This window comes from Euleptes europaea, chromosome 12 (genome assembly GCF_029931775.1).
Source record: "Euleptes europaea isolate rEulEur1 chromosome 12, rEulEur1.hap1, whole genome shotgun sequence".
NCBI lineage: Eukaryota > Metazoa > Chordata > Lepidosauria > Squamata > Sphaerodactylidae > Euleptes > Euleptes europaea.
The window spans coordinates 9801368-9821932 of record NC_079323.1 but is presented as its reverse complement, the minus strand read 5'-3'; the positions used below and the strand labels follow the sequence as shown (position 1 = coordinate 9821932).

Below are 20565 nucleotides of genomic sequence, written 5' to 3'. Positions count from 1 at the left end.
TTGCAGGTAAACACCTTCCTGGTTCAGAGAGTCAGTCACAGATCTGAAACTGAATCTCCGCTGAAAACTGATAATGGGGGGCAGCAGGGGGAGGGAGAAACAAAACACACACACACACACACACACACACAAATCCACGCCCGGTTTTGCCGCTATAATTTTTGAGCCGCTTGTCTGCGGCCGGTACACTTCCTTTCTTCCGGCAAGGTGAAAATCAATACAGTCGAGGAGGGGACAGGATGTCCTATTCAGAGAGGGCCGGGATCAATGAATTCCAGGTGTCCAACTCTGACGTGGCCTTCAAGGAACTCGACAGGGGAGACGCTAAAGTTTATTTTCGGCTGAAGGGGGTGAATGTGTTAGTTTGGGTAACCGACAACAGCTGTGTCCGTGGATTGGCTGCGCGCGGGGATTAAAAATGCCTTCAGAATTTAAACATTTTGACAGTCAATATGCTATCATTTCTCCAGGGGGCATTTAAAAAAAAACGTGCATTTTTATGGTTAACTTTACACGGGCTTCTCATCTGACACCGTCCTTGGCCCCTGTCTTCGCAGAATCATGGAAAGGAAAAGACACAAATGCAATACAAAAAAAAAAAAAAGGATAACCAGCTTTGCACACAGTTAAACTAGGTTTCACATCCCGAGGTGACATCAGAGCTGCAGGTACAAAGGAACTAAAAGAAACCCACACAACCCACACACCACACACAGCGCTTGGCAACTTTTCTCATGTTCCCTTTTTTCTTCCGTGTGCGTGTGGCATAGATTTCATACTTTTGATATCTGAGTGAAAACCTAGAGGGCTGGCAAACCATGGTTAGGTCAGTTAGTTCTGTGTTTGTTTTGTCTGTCAAAACTGATTAAATGACATTTTGGTCAAGTCTGCCTGGCTCTTTGACGGTGTGTGTGTGAAAGAGAGAGACCGGCCCCATCTGACTAGGAAGATCACACTGCAAATTTGAAGTTAGCCAACTGAACTCAGGTACAAACAGTCATGGGGCAAAAGCAGCTATCAGGTTCCTTAGTGCAACAGGGTTCCTCGGGAGGTGGTGGGCTCTCCTTCCTTGGAGGGTTTTAAGCAGAGGCTAGATGGCCTTGACTGCAATGCTGATTCTGTGACCTTAGGCAGATCATGAGAGAGAGGGCAGGAAGAGTTGTGTCAGTGTTTGGCTCTCATGCTCCTTTCTTACATGCCCAGGGTAGTGCTGATCACTTTGGGGTCAGGAAGCAATTTTCCTCCAGGCCAGATTGGCCAGGGACCCTGGAGGGATTTTGTTGCCATCTTCTGGGCATGGAGTAGGGGTCACTGGGGTGTGGGGCGGAGATAGTTGTGAGAGCCAGCGTGTTGTAGTGGTTAAGAGCGGTGGTTTGGAGCGGTGGACTCTGATCTGGAGAACCGGGTTTGATTCCCCACACCTCCACATGAGCGGTGGAGGCTAATCTGGTGAACTGGATTTGTTTCCTCACTCCTACACACAAAGCCAGCTGGGTGACCTTGGGCTAGTCACAGCTTTTAGAGCTCTCTCAGCCTCACCTACCTCACGGGTATCTGTTGTGGGGAGGGGAAGGGAAGGTGATTGTAAGCCAGTTTGATTCTGCCTTAAGTGGTAGAGAAAGTCGGCATATAAAAACCAGCTCTTCTTCTTTCCTGCATTCTGCAGGGGGTTGGACTAGATGACCCTGATCATACCTTGATTCCATCTGCCTCAGGCTGTAGGGCCTAGCCATGCCCATTCCCTTTAGAAAGTCGATCCCTGCTTAACACAGTCCAGAAAGAATCCAGACAAAGGGGACAGCAAGTTAACAGTGGCCATGGGAGAGTTGAAGGGGGAGACTTAATAAACCTATAAAGGCCCCAGGACTTGGGGCATAAAGAACCGGACTGGGACCAGATGTTCCCCAGGTTCTTCCAATATTACTCTGATTTCACATTTAAGTTATATTTTGTCTCTAACAGTTTTGCCAAGAAAAAAAAACTTACAGAGCTACAAAACACAAATGATTCCCTGAAAGAACTCCTAATACAGGAAACAAAGGCAGTAATAACTATTCCTGGTTTAATATGAAAACATAGACCAAGCCCCCAAAAAATGTCATCCTCTGATTTTTATTTATTTATTATTACTATTTTGCAAACCTTGAAGAACAAGTCAGCAAGATCCAAAATGTACGGTATCTTAAGATGTAGACAATATGGTTCCCATTCACCAGCCCTGCTTTTCCCTCCCTTTACAAGAAAGAACATACAGTAGCAGTTACTTGAAGTAAGAAGAAACCTCTAAACATCAACTGTACGACGCAAGGACTTCAGTATAGAAAGTAGACGCTTATTGAATTAGAGCTTGTATAATAAAACACTCAGAAAATGGATACTGGCTCAAAAAAATTGAGATGTGCCTCTCCTTGGCACATCTAATGGAATTACAGCAAGGATTAAATTTCACTCCCTGAGACGTCCAAGTAATTACTGCAGAATATCTCTTAAATTCATGCGGTATGTTGTCATGCATTTTCACTTCTCTCTGGAGACGACAGATAACTCTGTCGATCTTGGGAGAGATGCTATGGAAACAGCAATGCAAGCAACAACAAAAATGTATTTCTGAAATTTAGGGAAATGGACCTTTGAACTCTAAAACATACTACTTTGGAGGGGTGGACTCTGTTCTGGAGAACCAGGTTTGATTCCCCACTCCACCACATGAACGGCGGAGGCTAATCTGGTGAACTGGATTTGTTTCTCCACTCCTCCACACGAATCCAGCTGGGTGACCTTAGGCTAGTCACACTCTCTCAACCTCACCCACCTAACAGGGTGTCTGTTGTGGGGAGGGGAAGGGAAGGTGATTATAAGCCGGTTTGATTCTTCCTTAAGTGGCAGAGAAACTCGGCATATAAAAACCAACTCTTCTGCTACTACTTTGGAAAATATGAGGGTACTTAATACTTAGGTTCGAGTCCAGTAGCACCTTAGAAACCAACAAGATTTTTAGGTATAAGCTTTTGAGAGCCAAAGCTCTCTTCATCAAATACAATATCTGATGAAGGAAGCTTTGACTCTTGAAAGCGTACACCTCGAAAATCTGGTTGGTCTCTAAGGTGCTATTGGACTCAAATCTAGCTGTTCTACCTCAGACCAACATGGCTACCCTTTGAAATTGCCTTATACTTACTTAGACTATGGGTCTGTTAGCCCATTCCCAAAACCTGCTACCAGACAGTCTTTAACAGGAGATGCCAGCATACGATGTATTCTACTACTGACCTACCACTTCTCCCTCCCATATTAAACCTCCTAAAAAAATAAAACCGATTCAGCTGAAAACTCATGAAGATCCCTGCTTTGTCTTCTTCAAAACTGGCCTTCTCTCTCCAGTTTACGTGGTTAATGATACTGAAATGATAATGGCCATTCAGAGTTATTAATGTGTAGTTCTTCCTTTACTTGGCCACCAAAAGCCAGCTGAAGTTTTTAAAAAGTCTTCCACTGCTTCTGGAAGACAATGAGAGGTTTGGCTTTGATGATCTTCCAGAACAAGGATGTTTAACAACCACCAAGATGTCTTCACAGTACACCTTTGCAGTCCTTCTTTGGCAAGCTTAAGAAGAAGAGTTGGTTTTTATACTCAATTTTTCTCTACAGTAATGTGTCTCAAAGCGGCTTACAATTGCCTTCCCTCCCCGCCCCCCAACAAGCACCTTGTGAGGTAGGTGAGGCTGAGAGAGTTCTGAGAGAATTGTGACTGCCCCAAGGTCACCCAGCAGGCTTCATGTGAAGGAGTGGGGAATCAAACACAGTTCTCCAGATTAGAGGCCGCCGCTCTTAACCACTACACCATGCTGGCTGGAGTAACTGGTCATTTTAGAGGTCAAACTGGGAACACCAGCATAAACAGCTATATTCACTTTCCCAAAGTGAACTGATTCCACTGATGTTTACAAGAGATGATCATGAAGCTGCAGTCAAGGGTGAGAATTTGGTGATGGAAAGCACTGTCAAGTTGGAGCTGACTTATAGTGACCCTGTAAGGTTTTCAAGGCAAGAGACGAGCAAAGATGGGTTGCCATCGCTTGCCTCCACATTGCATCCCTAGACTTGCTTAGTGGTCTCCCATCCAAATACTAACTAGGGTCACCCCCATTTAGCTTCCGAGATGGGGCCAGCATGGGCAATCCAGATTAGGACTGGCAAGAATGTAGGTAGAGGTGAAAAATCTGGCCCCGGACACAGCAGCCTCAGTTTGAGGAAGATAGAAGGCAGAGAACAGAGAGGGCTAAGCTGGATTTTGACTGTGTGACCACCCCACCCCCCAAGGAAGAAACCCTGAAAGATCAAGAGAGATATCAAAGAGCTGGAATACATATACATAATAAACGGCATCTTGATCTAAGCCTAGTTGATAATATGGAACCAACGGAGTTGGCTGGAACACTGGTTTCCATATTGTCAACTAGGCTTAGATCAAGATGCTTCCAATGCAGTACTCCCCTCAGAAGATGGACCACAGGATCTTTACCACCACCTAAATCTCACCAAGTAACATTAAGGGCAGCCAGTGCCAGGATGCATTTTTTGTTTAGCTGTTACTATTTCAGAGCATGTATTGCAACTCCGTCTGACACTCAGAGGTTTGCCATATCCAGCCACAAAACAACATTAGTAGGAAAAGTAATTTCACTTCGGCATTGCAAGGTGGTATATGTGCCTAAGCCAAAAAGGCTGGACTAGATGGCCTGTATGGCCCCTTACAACTCTATGATTCCATGAATGAACTCCTACATTTCAAAAGGCTCTTCTTGGTTCATAACACACAGCAGGTATTTAACCCAGTAATTTCAAAGCACAGAGATTACCTTTTAATAAGGAGCCACAATGCCAGATGCTTTGTTAAAAGATGCACCTGAATCACATTTTATTCCTTAATGCGGTAACACAATTTGGGGCTGGTTTTTTCACCCTTATAACTTGTCTTCACCCTTATAGCTTATTTCTTTATTGCACTAATCAATGTCAGTCCCTATTAACCAGCAGAATGAACATCACTGATTTCCGCAAGGAACAAGAAGACTCAAGTCAACCATACAAATCTATTAACATTCCTTCATTTCAATGTGTCAAGCCAACGGGAGAGTGTTTGTCACTTTTTTAATGCCTACAGTCATGGGCACAAGAATTCCACTGTGACTCAAAGAGTTTATAAGTAGAACTAGTAAACAGCAGTTGGAGCCTGTGTGGTGTAGTGGTCAGAGTACCAGCCTAAGACCTGGGAGACCCAGGTCTGAATGCCCACTCTGCCACGGAAACTCGCTGGGTGACCCTGAACCAGGGACATACCTCCCAGCCTAGACTACCTCACAGGGTTGTGAGGATCAAATGGAGGAATGATGCAAGCTACTTTGGGTCCTGATTGGGGAGAAAGGTGGGTTTGTTTATGTGTAAGTTCCACTGAGATTCCTTTGATTTTTCAGGATGCATCATGCAATTCTGCAATTGGTGATGGTGTGGGGGTATTAATAGTGTGACATTTTCTACTTGCAATGAAAGGAGAGAAAATATATTTGATATCTGGAAGTGACTTTCAGTTCAGTTAGCTTTTTTAATGAGTGGCTGTCTACTCTTTTTTTAAATGTGGTTTACTGAAAAAGCACTTCCCATACCAGATCGTGTGTGTGTCGTCAAATCACAGCTGACTTACGGCGACCACATAGGGTTTTCAAGGCAAGAGGAGGAGGAGGAGGAGAAGAGGAAGTAGTAGTAGTAGTAGTAGTAGTAGTAGTAGTAGTAGGTTTTTATATGCCAACTTTCTCTACCACTTAAGGAAGAATCAAACCAGCTTACAATCACCTTCCCTTCCCCTCCCCCCACAACAGACACCCTGTGAGGTAGGTGGGGGCTGAGAGAGCTCTAAGAGAACTGTCACTAGCCCATGGTCACCCAGCTGGCTTCATGTGTAGGCGTGGGGAAACCAACCCAGTTCACCAGATTAGAGTCCACCGCCCCAAACCACTGCTCTTAACCACTACACCATGCTGGCTCTAATATGACCCAATTCGGAATGACCATTAACTAGGGAAGCAAACGAGGGCTGAACTCGCATTTCAGCCAACACTAAAAGGAGACAGGCTCACCCTTGAACAAAGGAGACAGGATCACGAGAACACCAGCCGCTGCTTGACGTTTCATCAGACCATTCTCGTAAATAAACAACTTCTAACCTTGACTTCAGCTGAGAAGGTCACGGTGTTCAATGGCAAAATCGTTCAGATCCTAACATGTTAGATTAGATTAGATGGCATGCCTTTAAGTTAAACAGAGCTGAGTTTCTTCCAGGACAAAAATAATCTCATCAGCTCATTTACTGACAAACAGCCCACTGGTCCAGTACACTAGTTTATTGAAATTAAAGGCTGATAGAAGAGCTCAGTACTCGCTTAGTTTATATCCCACAATGGCATGCAAATAATGCAGCCCATAGAAAAATCAGTGGGAAAGATGTCCCACAAATAAATTTCTGCACTCCTTCAATTTCCAAGGCTAAGTATACTTTTTTTTCCATAGAAGTCAAACTACACGTTATCTTTTCTTTTTAATCTTCTGTGCTCCAATCATTATGTCCTATCTTGTAAGTAGTTCTTGAAGCCAGGAGAAGAGCTCAGATGTGTCATCTTCAGTTAACTTCAACACAGGGGTATGACACAGAAAAAATGATCCCTAGCTAGAGAGATGAGGTAAGGTGTCTGTAACAGGAGAGCAAAATTCATTACTTGCCAAGTCCTGAACAACCGAAGGAGCCAGCTCTCCCTGACACTACTGGGGTTTTGCAAATTTATTTCATGCCCTGCAGGAAACCACTTGTGTGGTACATCTTGTTCGCCATTGGTGTTCATTAATCTGGATAATCACTGAATAGGTTGCTTGTGCGTAGGGCTCGCTTGTTAAGAATGTTTTGGACATGGAGCATCCGTCTAAAATCCATCAAAATACTCGTGTTATAACACAGACAGAGACACCCGAGTGGAAAGTCACTGTACACAAAGGGAACTTTGTTACTGACTTTTGTCATTGTGCAACAATTTGCCAACCACAACAGAGTTTTACAAATTAAAATGATGGTGGCACTTTCTAAATTCATTGCTTTTTATGTACTCAAGGAAATATTTTGGTAAACGTATCCCATAAGCTCTAGATGTATGATATCACCAAGTTTCTGACATATGGGAGTCACTCCAATTGCGCTTTGCAGGTCCAGAAGAGGGAAAGGGAATGTACAAGATGCACTACAAATCATACTATCAGCAACAGCTGTAGTGCAACACGAGATCAAACTAAAAGTTTTTAAAATACGAAATATTACTTTTCAGATTTTAAAAATATTATTTACTCATTCATTGTAGGATTTTTATATTTTTACTTAAGTTCAAATCTTTAATCTCTCCCTATTTTAACTCCCACAGTTTATTTTCTGTTATTACTTGCTACTTTCCTTCTGTATATCTTTTACCATCTTGCCATCTGTCAGTGGCCTTCCTTCCTTCCTTCCTTCCTTCCTTCCTTCCTTCCTTCCTTCCTTCCTTCCTTCCTTCCTTCCTTCCCCTTAGATGTAAAATGATTCCCGTCTTTCATCCTTGCATAATTTTACGTTTTCCTAATTTTGATACAATTTCCCCGCTTCGTTAAGGTCTAATTCCCTATTTTATACCGCTGTCATTTATCCCCCCGCTGTCTCGGAAATTTGTTTCTGCTTAAGTCTGCAACTGCCTTCTCTTCTTTGATCCATGTCAGTTGCGAACAGTTAGCTGCGGTTTTTCAAATTTATGCACTTGTCAAACCGACTCACTCTCCCAATGGTCTCATCTATTCCCAAAATCCCCTTATACTTCTTCTTCTTCTTCCTTTGCATGTCTTCATATTTCCTGTCTCTGCATTTATCCCTCTGAGAATGTTCAGAAATGCAGAGAACCATAGTTAATGTTTTCAGAAGCCGTGTACACTACCTTCTCAAAATTTCCGCAAAACCTCCAGGCACTGGGATTTACAAAGCTTCTGGTTTTCTTGCATTCTCTCTGCATTGATCTTCCACCTTTTGAGACCTAGAACTCTACATTTACCCCTACGCAGCGGCATGGAACCCACTGAGCTGCCGGCATGTGACATCACAGCCATGTGACAAGGAGGGGGGCGCCAGAGTTGTAATAGCGTTGTCCCTCTCTCAAAATACTAGAACGCAGGGGTCATCTGCTGAAGCTGGAGGGTGAGAGATTCAAAACAGATAAAAGGAAGCATTTCTTCACACAACACATACTTAAATTGTGGAACTCCCTGCCCCAGGATGTGGTGATGGCTGCCAACTTGGAAGGCTTGAAGAGGGGAGTGGACATGTTCATGGAGGAGAGGGCTATCCATGGCTTCTAGTCAAGATGAATACTAGTCCTGATGCGTACCTTGGTACGGTGACACCACGTACAACACAATCACAAAAATATGAAGGACTCTCCAGGGGCTCTTTCAGCACTTGAAGAGGTGGGCAGGGGAAAACGCGAGTGCCGCGCTGTGGGCCCAATCAGGATCAGGTCCTCGTGGCAGTTTAAAACATCTTGAAAAGGCAGCAGTGGCCATGACTCGTACAATGTTCCAGTTTACTGTATACCACAGCAAAGGTTAGTTGTTCTGACTAAAAAATGGGGAGTATTTGTTATCTTGCTTTTCTCAAGAGTGGGAGAACGATTAAAATGCCACTGACGTCATACACTGGGGACCCAAAATGCTTTTGTTGTTGTTTTTTTAAGCAGGCAGGAATTGTTCAGAGCAAAAGGAGAGGAAGAGGTTCTGCTGAATGTCCGTGTCCAGACTGACGGATCGGATCGCTGTCGGGGCATTCTGTTCTGAGAACAAAGGAGGAGAGTTGCCTGCCGTTACCTGAATCACTGGTTATTACGCACATGCCGAAACGGCTCTCGGCTCGTATTTCATTAAGCTCCTCAGAGCCATTAGCGCTGCAAATAAAATTATGCACCAAATATAATGCCTTCTGAATTGGGTCCCCCATCTCAAGTTCCATTAGGATTTTGCAGAGAAAAGAACATATAAGCCAAAACCGTAGTTAAAACTAGCACACGTTATTTTATGAGGTTTCCAACATTCATCTCCACAGAAGCGGCTCTGGACTTTGATCTTTAGAACAATTGCAGAAGTTAACAGGGCAGCTCCAAACCAAGCTAGAAAGACTTTCAGTTTCAGACTGCAATCCTATGCATATATACATGAATAAATTAAACTGAAGTCTACAAGACTTATGTCCAAACATGCTGGCTTCCCCCCCCCCTTTTTTCTTTTGTTCAAGTAAGCAGACAGAAAGTTTAGACTTCCTTAACAACTAGTTTCTGCTTGCAACCTTAGCTTTACACTTTCTTTTCCAGTGTTTAGAACAGATGAATTAAGACATGTCCATTGTGAATCACTACTAAGGATTAACTGCCATAGCAACCAATCTAGGGCCATTGTCCACACAATTTCAAGGAAACTGCTGGATTTTCTCAAAGGTATGTTGTAGTGAGCTTGTATTTAGAAGCTGGTCATAGACTAAAGAGATTTTTGCAAATGTAGGCTGTATACACCTCACCATCAGAACACTTGCTTTATATTTGGTATGAAGACCAAACTGATACCCAAACACGTAATAGGAAATAATTACACTACACAAAACAAGGCAGAGATCCTTATGTAAATAAAAATTCTTCATAAAAATGGGAATAATCCGTCTTCATTTTCAAGATGACTCATACAGGCTCAGAATTATTTCTGGATGAACGCGGTCTATACGATGGAAGCAATGAAATCTGGATTCTGCTAGGTAAACCCCAGCGACAACCAAGTGCATTTATTAGCTACATATGGCTAACAGAGAGCTTGCTGTCTACCCAGATTTCTTATGGGTTTCAACAGGCTCACTAACTTTAAAACTCCAAGGCCTCTTGAGATTCAGCGTGGAAGCTTTACCACCCGTCATTCTGAAACTTGATCACCACTTCCCATTTGGAACCCCAGAAAGGGGAGCGCTGTGGCTCAGTGGTAGAGCCTATGCTTTGTATGCAGAAGGTCCCAAGTTCAATTCCCTGGCATCTCCAGTTGAAAAGTGTTGTGAAAGTCCTCTTCTGCCTGAGAAATGCAGAACATCCCAAGTTCAATCCCTGGAATCTCCAATTGAAAAGTAATGTGAAAGACATCCTTTGCCTGAGACCCCGGAGAATTGCTGCCTGTCAATGTTGACCTTGTAGTCAATGTTGACCTTGATAGGCCAATGGCCTCACTCAGTATAAGCAGCTTCATGCAGTCATGTGTACATGTTCAAATATGGTTAGCAATGTGGAGTACTGGTCGCGGTTTCAGCTAGCAAAAGCCTGTTACACTTCCTAGCCTTGCAGATCACAGTTTGAGAAACTATTATTCTGTAGTATATTGTTCTTATAGGGAGCATGAGGAGGGAGAGGGGATTCATCTGATGTGTCTGGATCACTATGTATTTGAAATCCATTTATTATTAACCAGAGAATTTGTTCAAACAATTCAGAAGCCATGATGGGTACCATACTGTCTGAACATATTCCAATTTCTCGGTGCATATAAAAGTTATGTTTATACTATACTGTAGTCTATTAAGTATGCAACAGCATTATGTCTAAAAAAACAATGTACTGTAACAATAATCAAAAAGTTTGAAATATTGCGAGAATTACCAAAATATGGCACAGAGACATGAGTAAGCACATGCTGCTGGGAAAATGCCGCCGACAGACTCGCTCAAAAACGCAATATCTGTGAAGCGCAGTAAAGCGAGGTGCAATAAAACGGGGTGTGTCTGCATTTGTGAATATTGCAGAGCAGGGAAGACTAAAGTTCCAACGCCTAAGAGAAGGATATAAGAACTGCATATGGCTGACAACCACACTCCCTGCTTTTGTCCCCGATAGGTCCATTTGTCAAGTTACTTGATGTTTATCCAGTCCTTCCCCCAAACAACCCCATCGTATTTCTCATATACCATATCCCCTGCTGTTCCTTCCACTCCAGGAGGACCTATCTTTGCAGCTTCAACCTGCAATTGCTGGGCATCATATTAAGACGTTGCCCGTAGAGTGCCTTTAAAACATGGCTGGGGAAAGAGACAGGAGGATCAAAAATTAAGATGGCCAAAGAAAGGATTGTATTTTCTCTGACTGGCCAGTTTCTCTGCTATGAGGATTTTATACAGCAGAACATTCAAACGTGTGATTCCGCCCCTCCCTCCGTTTGCTGTATGAAATTATACAGCCCGGCGACTGGCCCATCTTAAAGAAGTATTCATCTGTTTTAGCTCTTACTGACTTTCAGGACAGCAACAACATTGGCCACCACCTCTGGGCTGGGATCCATGCCATTTCTGTGTTCCAATCAACAGCATATGCACTAATGGCCCTAAAAAAATAATGGGTTTGTACCAACCACTACGTGTGGCTTCAGGACACTCGTGGCCTTACAGATGCATCGCAAGGAGTAACAATTATGACCTACCCCTACGCTACCATTGAGTTGGAAGGGGCCATACAGGCCATCGAGTTCAACCCCCTGCTTAATGCAGGATCAGCCTAGAGCATTCCTGACAAGTGTTTGTCCAGCCGCTGCTTGAACACTGCCAGTGAGGGGGAGCTCACCACCTCCCTAGGCAGCCGACACCACTGTCGAACAACTCCTACTATAAAAAAAATAAATCCTAATATCCAGCCTGTACCTTTCCTCCCGCAATTTAAACCGCTTCTGACTTGTGGCGACCCTATGAATCAATGTCCTCCAAAACGTCCTATCTTGCTTTATAGAGTCAATCCATCTCTTGTTGGGTCCTCCTCTTTTCCTGCTGCCTTCAACTTTTCCTAGCATGATTGTCTTTTCCAGTGACTCTCAGCTAAATTTCTGGGGTTTTCTTTTTGTTTTGTTTTTACGTAATGATCAGTTTAATTTTTTTCAATTTATTTTATGGCTTTGACTGAAGTTTGGTTACTGTTAGTTGCTTTTACCGATTTTGGAAGAGCAGTATATAACTACTTGGGGGGAGGTAGTTGTTAATTTCCTGCATTGTGCAGGGGGTTGGACTAGATGACCCCGGTGGTCCCTTCCAACTCTATGATTTTACTTTAAACAAACATGCAGTTTTCCTCGACTTTCCACAACAAACCCACTTCTTCAAAAACCCAACCATAGATACATCAGCACTGTTTGACAGTGAACAAGGGTAAAAACAGTTACGATGGTTAGCGCTAGCTATTTCCCAGCTTTAAACGCTGATAATTACAGATGAGTTGAAAAAGTCATGCCCCACAACATTTACCCACCAGCAAAACTAAAAAAAACAAAAGCTCCAGAGAGTTGAGCAACGTTGGTCTGTTGCAGCAAAAATAAACAGGAGTCATGTAGTCAGGAATGCTTACGCTAGGAGAAGAAGTTGTTAGTCTTTAAGGTGCCACAAGACTCCTGTTTATTTATTTGTGGGGGGGAAACAAAACCGAGATCTGATTCCAAATGTAAGCAGCCCAATTCCCAATGAGAGGCAGCCAGCGAGAGTTAACTACAAAAACACTTCACCAAGAGCGGCCGTATTGCAATTCATAACTCAGTAGTCTACGTAAGGATTTTTGGAATTTGAAAGTGGAACATCTTTTAATACTTTAGCATGGTTTAACGTGCTGTTAGGAGCCCCATGGCGCAGGGTGGTAAGCTGCAGTACTGCAGTCAAAAGCTCTGCTCACAACCTGAGTTCAATCCCTATGGAAGTCGGTTTCAGGTAGCCGGCTCAAGGTTGACTCAGGCTTCCATCCTTCCGAGGTCGGTAAAATGAGCACCCAGCTTGCTGGGGTAAAGTGTAGATGACTGGGGAAGGCAATGGCAAACTACCCCATGAACATAGTCTGTCTAGTAAACGTCAGGATGTGACGTCACCCCATGGGTCAGGAATGACCCGGTGCTTGCACAGGGGACTACCTTTACCTTTTTAATGTGCTGTTAATTTCTTTTAAACTTTTTGCCATTTTCCTGTAGTGGTCTTGCAGGGGGGTTTTGGAGGAAGGGGGTCCTTTGAGAAAACCAGACTTCACATTAAGTGAGGAAGCTTGAAAACAAATGCTCATCTTCGTCAGCACCAAATTTATTTTCATGGAGGGTTACCAACCAAATAAGATTATCCCCCAGGAAACAGAGTTGCCAACCTCCAGGTAGAGCCTGGGGGTGTCCTGGAATTTCAACTGATTTCCAGATTACAGAGATCAGTTCACCTAGAGAAAATGGCTGTTTTGGATCGTGGACTCCATAGCATTATACCTTGCTAAGGCCCCTGCCCTGCCCAAAGCCCACCCCCAGGCTCCTCCCCAAAAATCTCCAGGAATGTCCCACCTGGAGTTGGCAACCATACCAGGAAAAATATGGTGGCTATAGGATAAGTCACACCTTGTTTTTGAACTGTGCATATTAATCTTGTTTATTAATGTCATTACTTGCCCCAAGACACTGGGCAAAAGGTAGGATTAATTACAAGGACATAAAGTTAGATCTATGATCTTTTTTTATGTACGTCAGCGTCCTTCCGTGTGCCAACTTTCAAGCTGCTCCTCAGCACTGCAGAGGGGGAAAGGTACGAAACACCCAATCTGCATTCTGAATCTGATTCAGAAACTTCCATAAAATTATCTGTGATATATTTTCCATTTTTCTTATTAGGTTAACCTGGGCAGATGCCAAGCATCAAGAACTTCAAGGTGAGCGTGCATACGTAGATTCTAAGAATCATAGGCTTGCAAAAACAAAAGGAAACAGAGAGGAAGTCGCTGCCTACACGGGGAAAACAATGTTTTTCAAAAACAGTTTCTCTTCCCTCCTCCCCAGGCGCACGCAGAGCATATTCTTGGTTAGCTTTTGCAAATAGTTTTACGACGGGAATTATTAAAAACAAACCCACACGGCTCCTGGGCTTGGTGTTGTTTTGTTGCAGCCATCTGGCGAAGCCACAGCCAAGGAATTCAGGCAGCTACTGATGCTTCATGGAGAAAAGTTTTTAACTCCAGGAGCTACAAAGCCACGCTTATTTTAGCACCAAAAAACCCCCAAAAACCCAGTGAAGACGTAATAATACAATTTAGGGAAAGAAGGCATCGATGAGGCCAACAGTTTTTAGGCATCTTAACAGCGCAATCCTATGCAGAGTTACTTCATTCTATGGGCAAAAACGCATGGTTACTTTAGCGTTTAGCCAGAGTACCTCTGCACCGGAGGACTGTACAATTTATCTTCTAGATTGCACGATCTAGATTTGGGTCTAGGGCAGGGGTGTCGAACTCAATTGCTACAAGGGCCGGATATGACATAAATGTCACTGGTTCAGGCTGGGCCATGCCTCAACAGCCCAGGTCGAGAGTGGAGGGGGGATGGTGGCTGCTTCGGCTGGCTCACGGGGTGAATAGGAGCTCTCAAAGGGCCAGATCCAGCTCACAGGCCTTATGTTCGACACCCCTGGCCTAGGGTTAGTCAATTGTATTCAACACACTCGGTGTGAACCTAGCTATGCCTGCTGTGGCATGGCCTTCTACCATATCATGCATGAAGTGATTTAAGGAGGCCCTCCACGGTAACTGGGTAGCCACTGTGTGAGACAGGATGCTGGACTTGATGGAACGCTGCCCTGATCTAGCAGGGCTCTTCTTGTGTTCATTTATTTCATTCATTCAGGGATCGAGGTTCATAAACAGTTAGCTGCCACATTCTGATACGAGGGGAAGGCACACCAACCTTGGAGGCATTTCAAGTGGCGAACTGGAACATATGTAGGGGGAAAGAGTTCTCTGACCCCCAAAGTGGGCCTCCTCCCCCACCCCTCATGCTATTTTCTCTGATGGCTTTGGGGAAAAACACATTTGCTCTGGTAATGCGTAGCCTGTGTGCTATATCATTGTGGAGAGCAGCTAAGCAAGGCAGAGTCAACTTCCTACAGAAGTCAATATCTGACAGACACCCTCTTTCTGAAAAGCAGAAAGACAGCTACAAAAAGATTTCAAATGCTCATGGCTCCAAGACAAGTGCTACATGACCTCAGAACAACAGGACGAGTGCAGACACGAACTCAGAATACTTCCCAGTTCCCATAGCAACATGTTTTGCAGCATTTCTGAAATGAACAACATTTTTAACTGGTTGCGGTGGGTGCATACAGGGGCGGTGTTAAACCTACAGGAATAATCCGATTTATTACTTTGTTTATTAGCTCTCGCATTCTTTTATTAACTTGTAAGGATTAGGATTTTTTTTCTTTCTCCCGGTGAAAGACTATTCAGGATAATTAAGGCAGAAAGCAAGAGCAATACACAAGCTATAGCTACCTTAAAGTAAAGCATCCATTTTCTTGAAGAGATTCGCACACACACACAAATCTTTATACTATATGAATATTCTTGTTTCATCTTTTAGAATCAGTATTAGTTTTCAAACCTCAACAGCATGTAGTAGTTCACAAATAATACTAGGTATTATCTTTAGCCCTGCTCACAAGTTACAGTGAATGTACGTACAATCCGTGTTCAGTGTACACTTCGTTATTGTTTTTGTATGTGTGTTATAGTCGTGTACAGCTGTGCAAACTCCACATTTATCCAAGTACTGGTTCCCAATTTCATTCATAAAGCAAACATGTGTTGGCTCTTTCTTACAAACAAATGTATGCACGTACAGGCAGAATGTACATGAGTCCACTGTAACACATGAGCGAGGCTTTTGTTTAAACTAAAGGAAATTAATAAGTGGGCCATTTCAAAGAATTTCAGGAAGATTTTAAAATTTTGTTATCAGCTCTAAATCCTACAAAGAATTTTAAGATACTTTCTATATTGCCTGATCTTTCAATATAAAGCAAGGAGAGGGAGGAAATGTAGGGAACATACCTGAAAAAGAACATAAACAGCGCAGCGGTGATGCAGAACAAAAGGACCTACAAAGAAGAAAAAGAACAGCATGTAAAAAGAAGATACCAACATGCGTGTCTAAACCGATCTCAGGCTCTAGGAGGCTTAAATAAGGCAGCAAGAGATTTTCAGGATTTAGAATTATCTCTAGTTTTGAAGCCGTTTGTTATGACTGCAGTCTGGTGAGCAACCGAATAAAACTTCTAGTTGCTCTAAAAGAGCTGAAAAATGTGAACAGCGCACGCTGATTACCAGGGAATTTTAACCCCCTTTTAGTTCACAATTGTAAGGAAACTAAAAATTCAAGGCATTGTCATTCCGTAGAACAGGAATCTCTAGCTCCATAATGTTCAATGGAGCATCTAGAGAAGAAGAAGAGTTGGCTTTTTATATGCTGACTTTCTCTACCACTTAAGGAAGAATTAAACCGGCTTACAATCACCTTCCCTTCCCCTCCCCACAACAGACACCCTGTGGGGTAGGTGAGGCTGAGAGTGTGTGACTAGCTCAAGGTCACCCAGCTGGCTTCATGTGTAGGAGTGGGGAAACAAGTCCAGTTCACCAGATTAACCTCCGCCACTCATGTGGAGGAGTGGGGAATCAAACCCGGTTCCCCAGGTCTGAGTCCACCACCCCAAACCACAGCTCTTAACCACTACACCACGCTGGCTCTCTACTCCAATTCCTACTCAGTCATGAAGTTTATTGGGCGACCGTGGGCTGATCACTCCCTCTCTGAATCTAATCTACCTCACAGGACTTTTGCGAGGATAAAATGGGGGGAGGGCAAAGCCATGTGGGCTGCCCTAGGGCCTAGGCCTACTGTAAAAAAAGGTGAGATAAAATTGTATGAATAGATTACCGATGGGCTCCTATTTTTCCTAACAGGATAACCAGCTTGTACAGACTGTCACTATTCTCCACAAAAGCTTCACTTAGGAGCTACCATAGCACAGTGGGTAACAGTCAGATCCAGGGATCAGGAGATACCTGTTCAAATCTCCCCTCTGCCATGAATTTGCTCATGAGAGCGCCAGTGGGTTAAAAAAACATTTTGGTATAGAGCAGGAGTCCCCAGCGTGGTGTCCATTGGTGCCAAAGAGCCCAGCAACACGTTTTCTGACACCCACGAAGTGTTTTTAGGAAGTGCGTGGGGCCAGGTAGGGATTTTGCCCAGCATGGCTTCTGGTTGACTACTGGAGATTAGATTTCTGATTGACTGCTGGAAATTAGATTAGCGGCAAGATTTTTTTAAATGCTGCTGTGGCAGCAGCTGCCATCACAGTACAAGGATCGACGCTGTGTTACTGAAGTTAAGTTGTGGCAATCAATTTGTGGCTGGCTCCGCCTCCTGTGGCCGCCATTTTGTGGCCGCCATTTTGTTGTGACATGGCACCCACCATGCCATGTCAGAGTCCCAAATGTGCCCGCAAGCTCAAAAAGGTTGGGAAATCCTGGTACAGAGGATAGATTAGTCCAAGTTCAAATCTCAACTCAGAATGAAGCTCACTGGGTGATCTTAAGCGAGTCTCTGTAAACCTAACCTACAGGCTTGTCGTGAGGGTGAAATGTAGCATGGTAGAACAGTGGCCGCTGCCCTGAACTCCTTGGGAAATGGTGGGGTAAAAATGTGACTGACAGACAGACAGCTAGATGGATAGATCCTGTAAGCAATACTTTTCTTAGTACTTGTTCTGCCGTTATACTAACAGATATGGATAATTCTCCAGTCCTACTATATGTACATGTCATAAAGAACTCATCACTGGATGGATGGGAAATTTTGCCCTTTTCCCTCTGTTCCAATGGAGAGCCCCGTGGCACAGAGTGGTAAGCTGCAGTACTGCAATCAAAAGCTCTGCTCATGACCTGAATTCGATCTCGATGGAAGGCAGTTTCAGGTAGTCGGCTCAAGGCTGACTCAGCTTTCCATCCTTCCGAGGTTGGTAAAATGAGCCCCCAGCTTGCTGGGGGTAAAGTGTAAATGACTGGGAAAGGCAAACTACCCCATAAACATAGTCTGCCTAGTGATCTGATGTCACCCCATGGGTCAGTAACAACCCGGTACTTGCTCAGGGGATTACCTTTACCAATAAAAACAGCAGCAGAGCAACTCTGGGATGCATGGGGGAGACTTCGAGATAACATATACAAGGGAGCACTTGGGGGGAAAAGAAAAGGTGAAGAAAGGGACAGGTTGAGGGGGCGCTAGTAGTACAGAAGTGTGTAGAACAGGAGTGTTGAATTCAATTGTTACGAGGGCCAGATACAACATAAATGCCACTTGATTGGGTCAGGCCATGCCTCGTCATCCCAGATAAAGAGTTGGGGGGGGGGCTGCCTTGGCTGGCTTGCAGGCTGGGTAAGAGCTCTCAGGCCCCCGGGCCTTATGGTTGACACCCCTGGTGTAGAGGTAGAATTTCGAGGGCGTCAATAACTGAGATGCAACCAGGATACCCTTGTGGATAAGTGTGACCACGGGACTTTTTTCGTGCGCTTCAAACAGATTGCTAGTAGGAGAACACGAATAGGGGGGAGAGGCAAAGATGTAAGATAACCCTAATGTTGCTGATGACAACAAAAAGTACTGATTGTGAACTCTAGCTTTTACGTAGGATTAGTAGCAGACACAGCAGAGAGTAAATATTGGGTAACCACCCAGTAGCACATGCAGGACATTCAAGTTGAACCTCAGAGCTTAGATCTCTCTCAAACCAACCCCCAACTCAATCTATCTATCTATCTATCTATCTGCTAGGTTTTTGATCTAATGATAACCAGCAAGTCTATGGAGGCATCCTAATTTGGGGCTAACGCTCTCTCATCTCAGCAGTTAATGACGCTACAGTTACATATACAAACACTGTTAGTGACTACCTGCTGTCTTCACGTGTTTCTACTGCTACCAACTGGCACAGATCCAGGCATAATTTTTAAAATATGCTGCCTTGGTTGCATCTCAGCATGTTGGTTCAAGTTAATTATTTTAATTCTCCAGCAGTGGGTGTCATTGGCAGCAGCTCAACTTGCTACAAGGTCTTTTTGATTGCGAACAGCCAACATGGGAGCATGTGATTAGATAAAGATCGCACTTAGAACAGGCTTACTCCACTAATGTTTATTTTTTTTATACCTAATAGGCTGTTGGATTCTAAGTAACCCACCCACCCACCCTCGGGAAAAAAAACCTGTGCACAGAATCACTGGTATCGTTTGCATAGTCCACAATTAGAAAGAACCCATTTTCAATACCTGTATGGTATTCGAGGTCACCTGCAGGTACAAGTGTGTTCACAACCTAGCCTTTGATGTTTACCAGCTCACAAAACAAACTTTTCGCAGCAGGGTACGTGGCTTGGACACTGAGTACGTACAACACACTGCAAAGGCATCACAACCCCCAAGGTAACCTCACTGTAGGACACGTAAGAGGTCAATAAAAGAAATAAGAGCTGTAATTATCTAGGAGTACATTGCATTCATATAGCTTTTAGTTAGACACACACCAATACGAAGCTTCTGATGCGGTTTAAGTCACCAGGAACACTAGACTTTCTAAGGGACACGAAGAGGCAACAGCTGACCTCCTTTCCTGTGTCTGAACCTTCCCACTCAGGTTTCTGCTAGCAACTTCACCCTCAAAGATATGACTGGGTTCCAAAGAGTTGCTTTAAGCATTGGTCAAGGAAGACCTCTATACCATGATATACACCATAAGAACATAAGAAAAGCCATGCTGGATCAGGCCAAGGCCCATCAAGTCCAGCAGTCTGTCCACACAGTGGCCAACCAGGTGCCCACAAACAAGACAACTGCAGAAGCACCATCCTGCCTGTGTTTCACAGCACCTAATATATTCGGCAAGAGCCCTGTGGGGCAGAGTGGTAAGCTGCAGCACTGCAGTCAAAAGCTCTGCTCACGACCTGAGTTCGATCCCAACTGAAGTTGGTTTCAAGTAGCCGGCTCAAGATTGACTCAGCCTTCCATCCTTTCGAGGTCGGTAAAATGAGTACCCAGCTTGCTGGGAGTAAAGGGAAGATAACTGGGGAAGGCACTGGCAAACCACTCCATAAACAAAGTCTGCCTAGTAAACGTCGGGATGTGACGTCACCCCATGGGTCATAGGGTGTCTGTTGGGGGGAGGGGAAGGGAAGGTGATTTTAAGCTGTTTTGATTCTTCCTTAAGTGGTAGAGAAAGTCTGCATATAAAAACCAACTCTTCTTCAAATGTTGAAGTGTTCATCATGAGATACACAGCATTTGCTGTGGAAGCAAGTCTGTCCCGTAAAGTGTGAAACATCCTTCAGGGGTGGTCCCTAAATCTGTATAAAGCTGGTAAGCCACAAAGTGTGTCTGATATTTCCTCACATATCTGGTGTTTAAAGGATCCTTTTCTGGTGGCAAAGGATGTACTCCAATCAAAGAATAATTGGTGATGGAAAGTGCTGTCGAATCACCGCCGACTTATGGCTATTAGACACACAGAAACCCACTCTGTTGAATTTACTTATGTTGTAATCCTGAGCTCTCAAGATTTAAAAAAAATCCCAATAATATAACTGCATCCCTACATAGTTTGTACACGAAA

At 43.9% G+C, this 20565-nt stretch overlaps 1 protein-coding gene across 1 annotated transcript in view; it reads right to left on the bottom strand.

The window, feature by feature from the left end:
• Window positions 1-20565, bottom strand: part of TMEM135 (transmembrane protein 135) — a 200758-nt gene that overhangs the window by 55203 nt on the left and 124990 nt on the right. The window contains exon 6 of the mRNA XM_056858328.1: window positions 15957-16003. Within this exon, the coding sequence (XP_056714306.1) occupies window positions 15957-16003 (47 nt within the window). The remainder of the gene's footprint in view (window positions 1-15956; window positions 16004-20565) is intronic.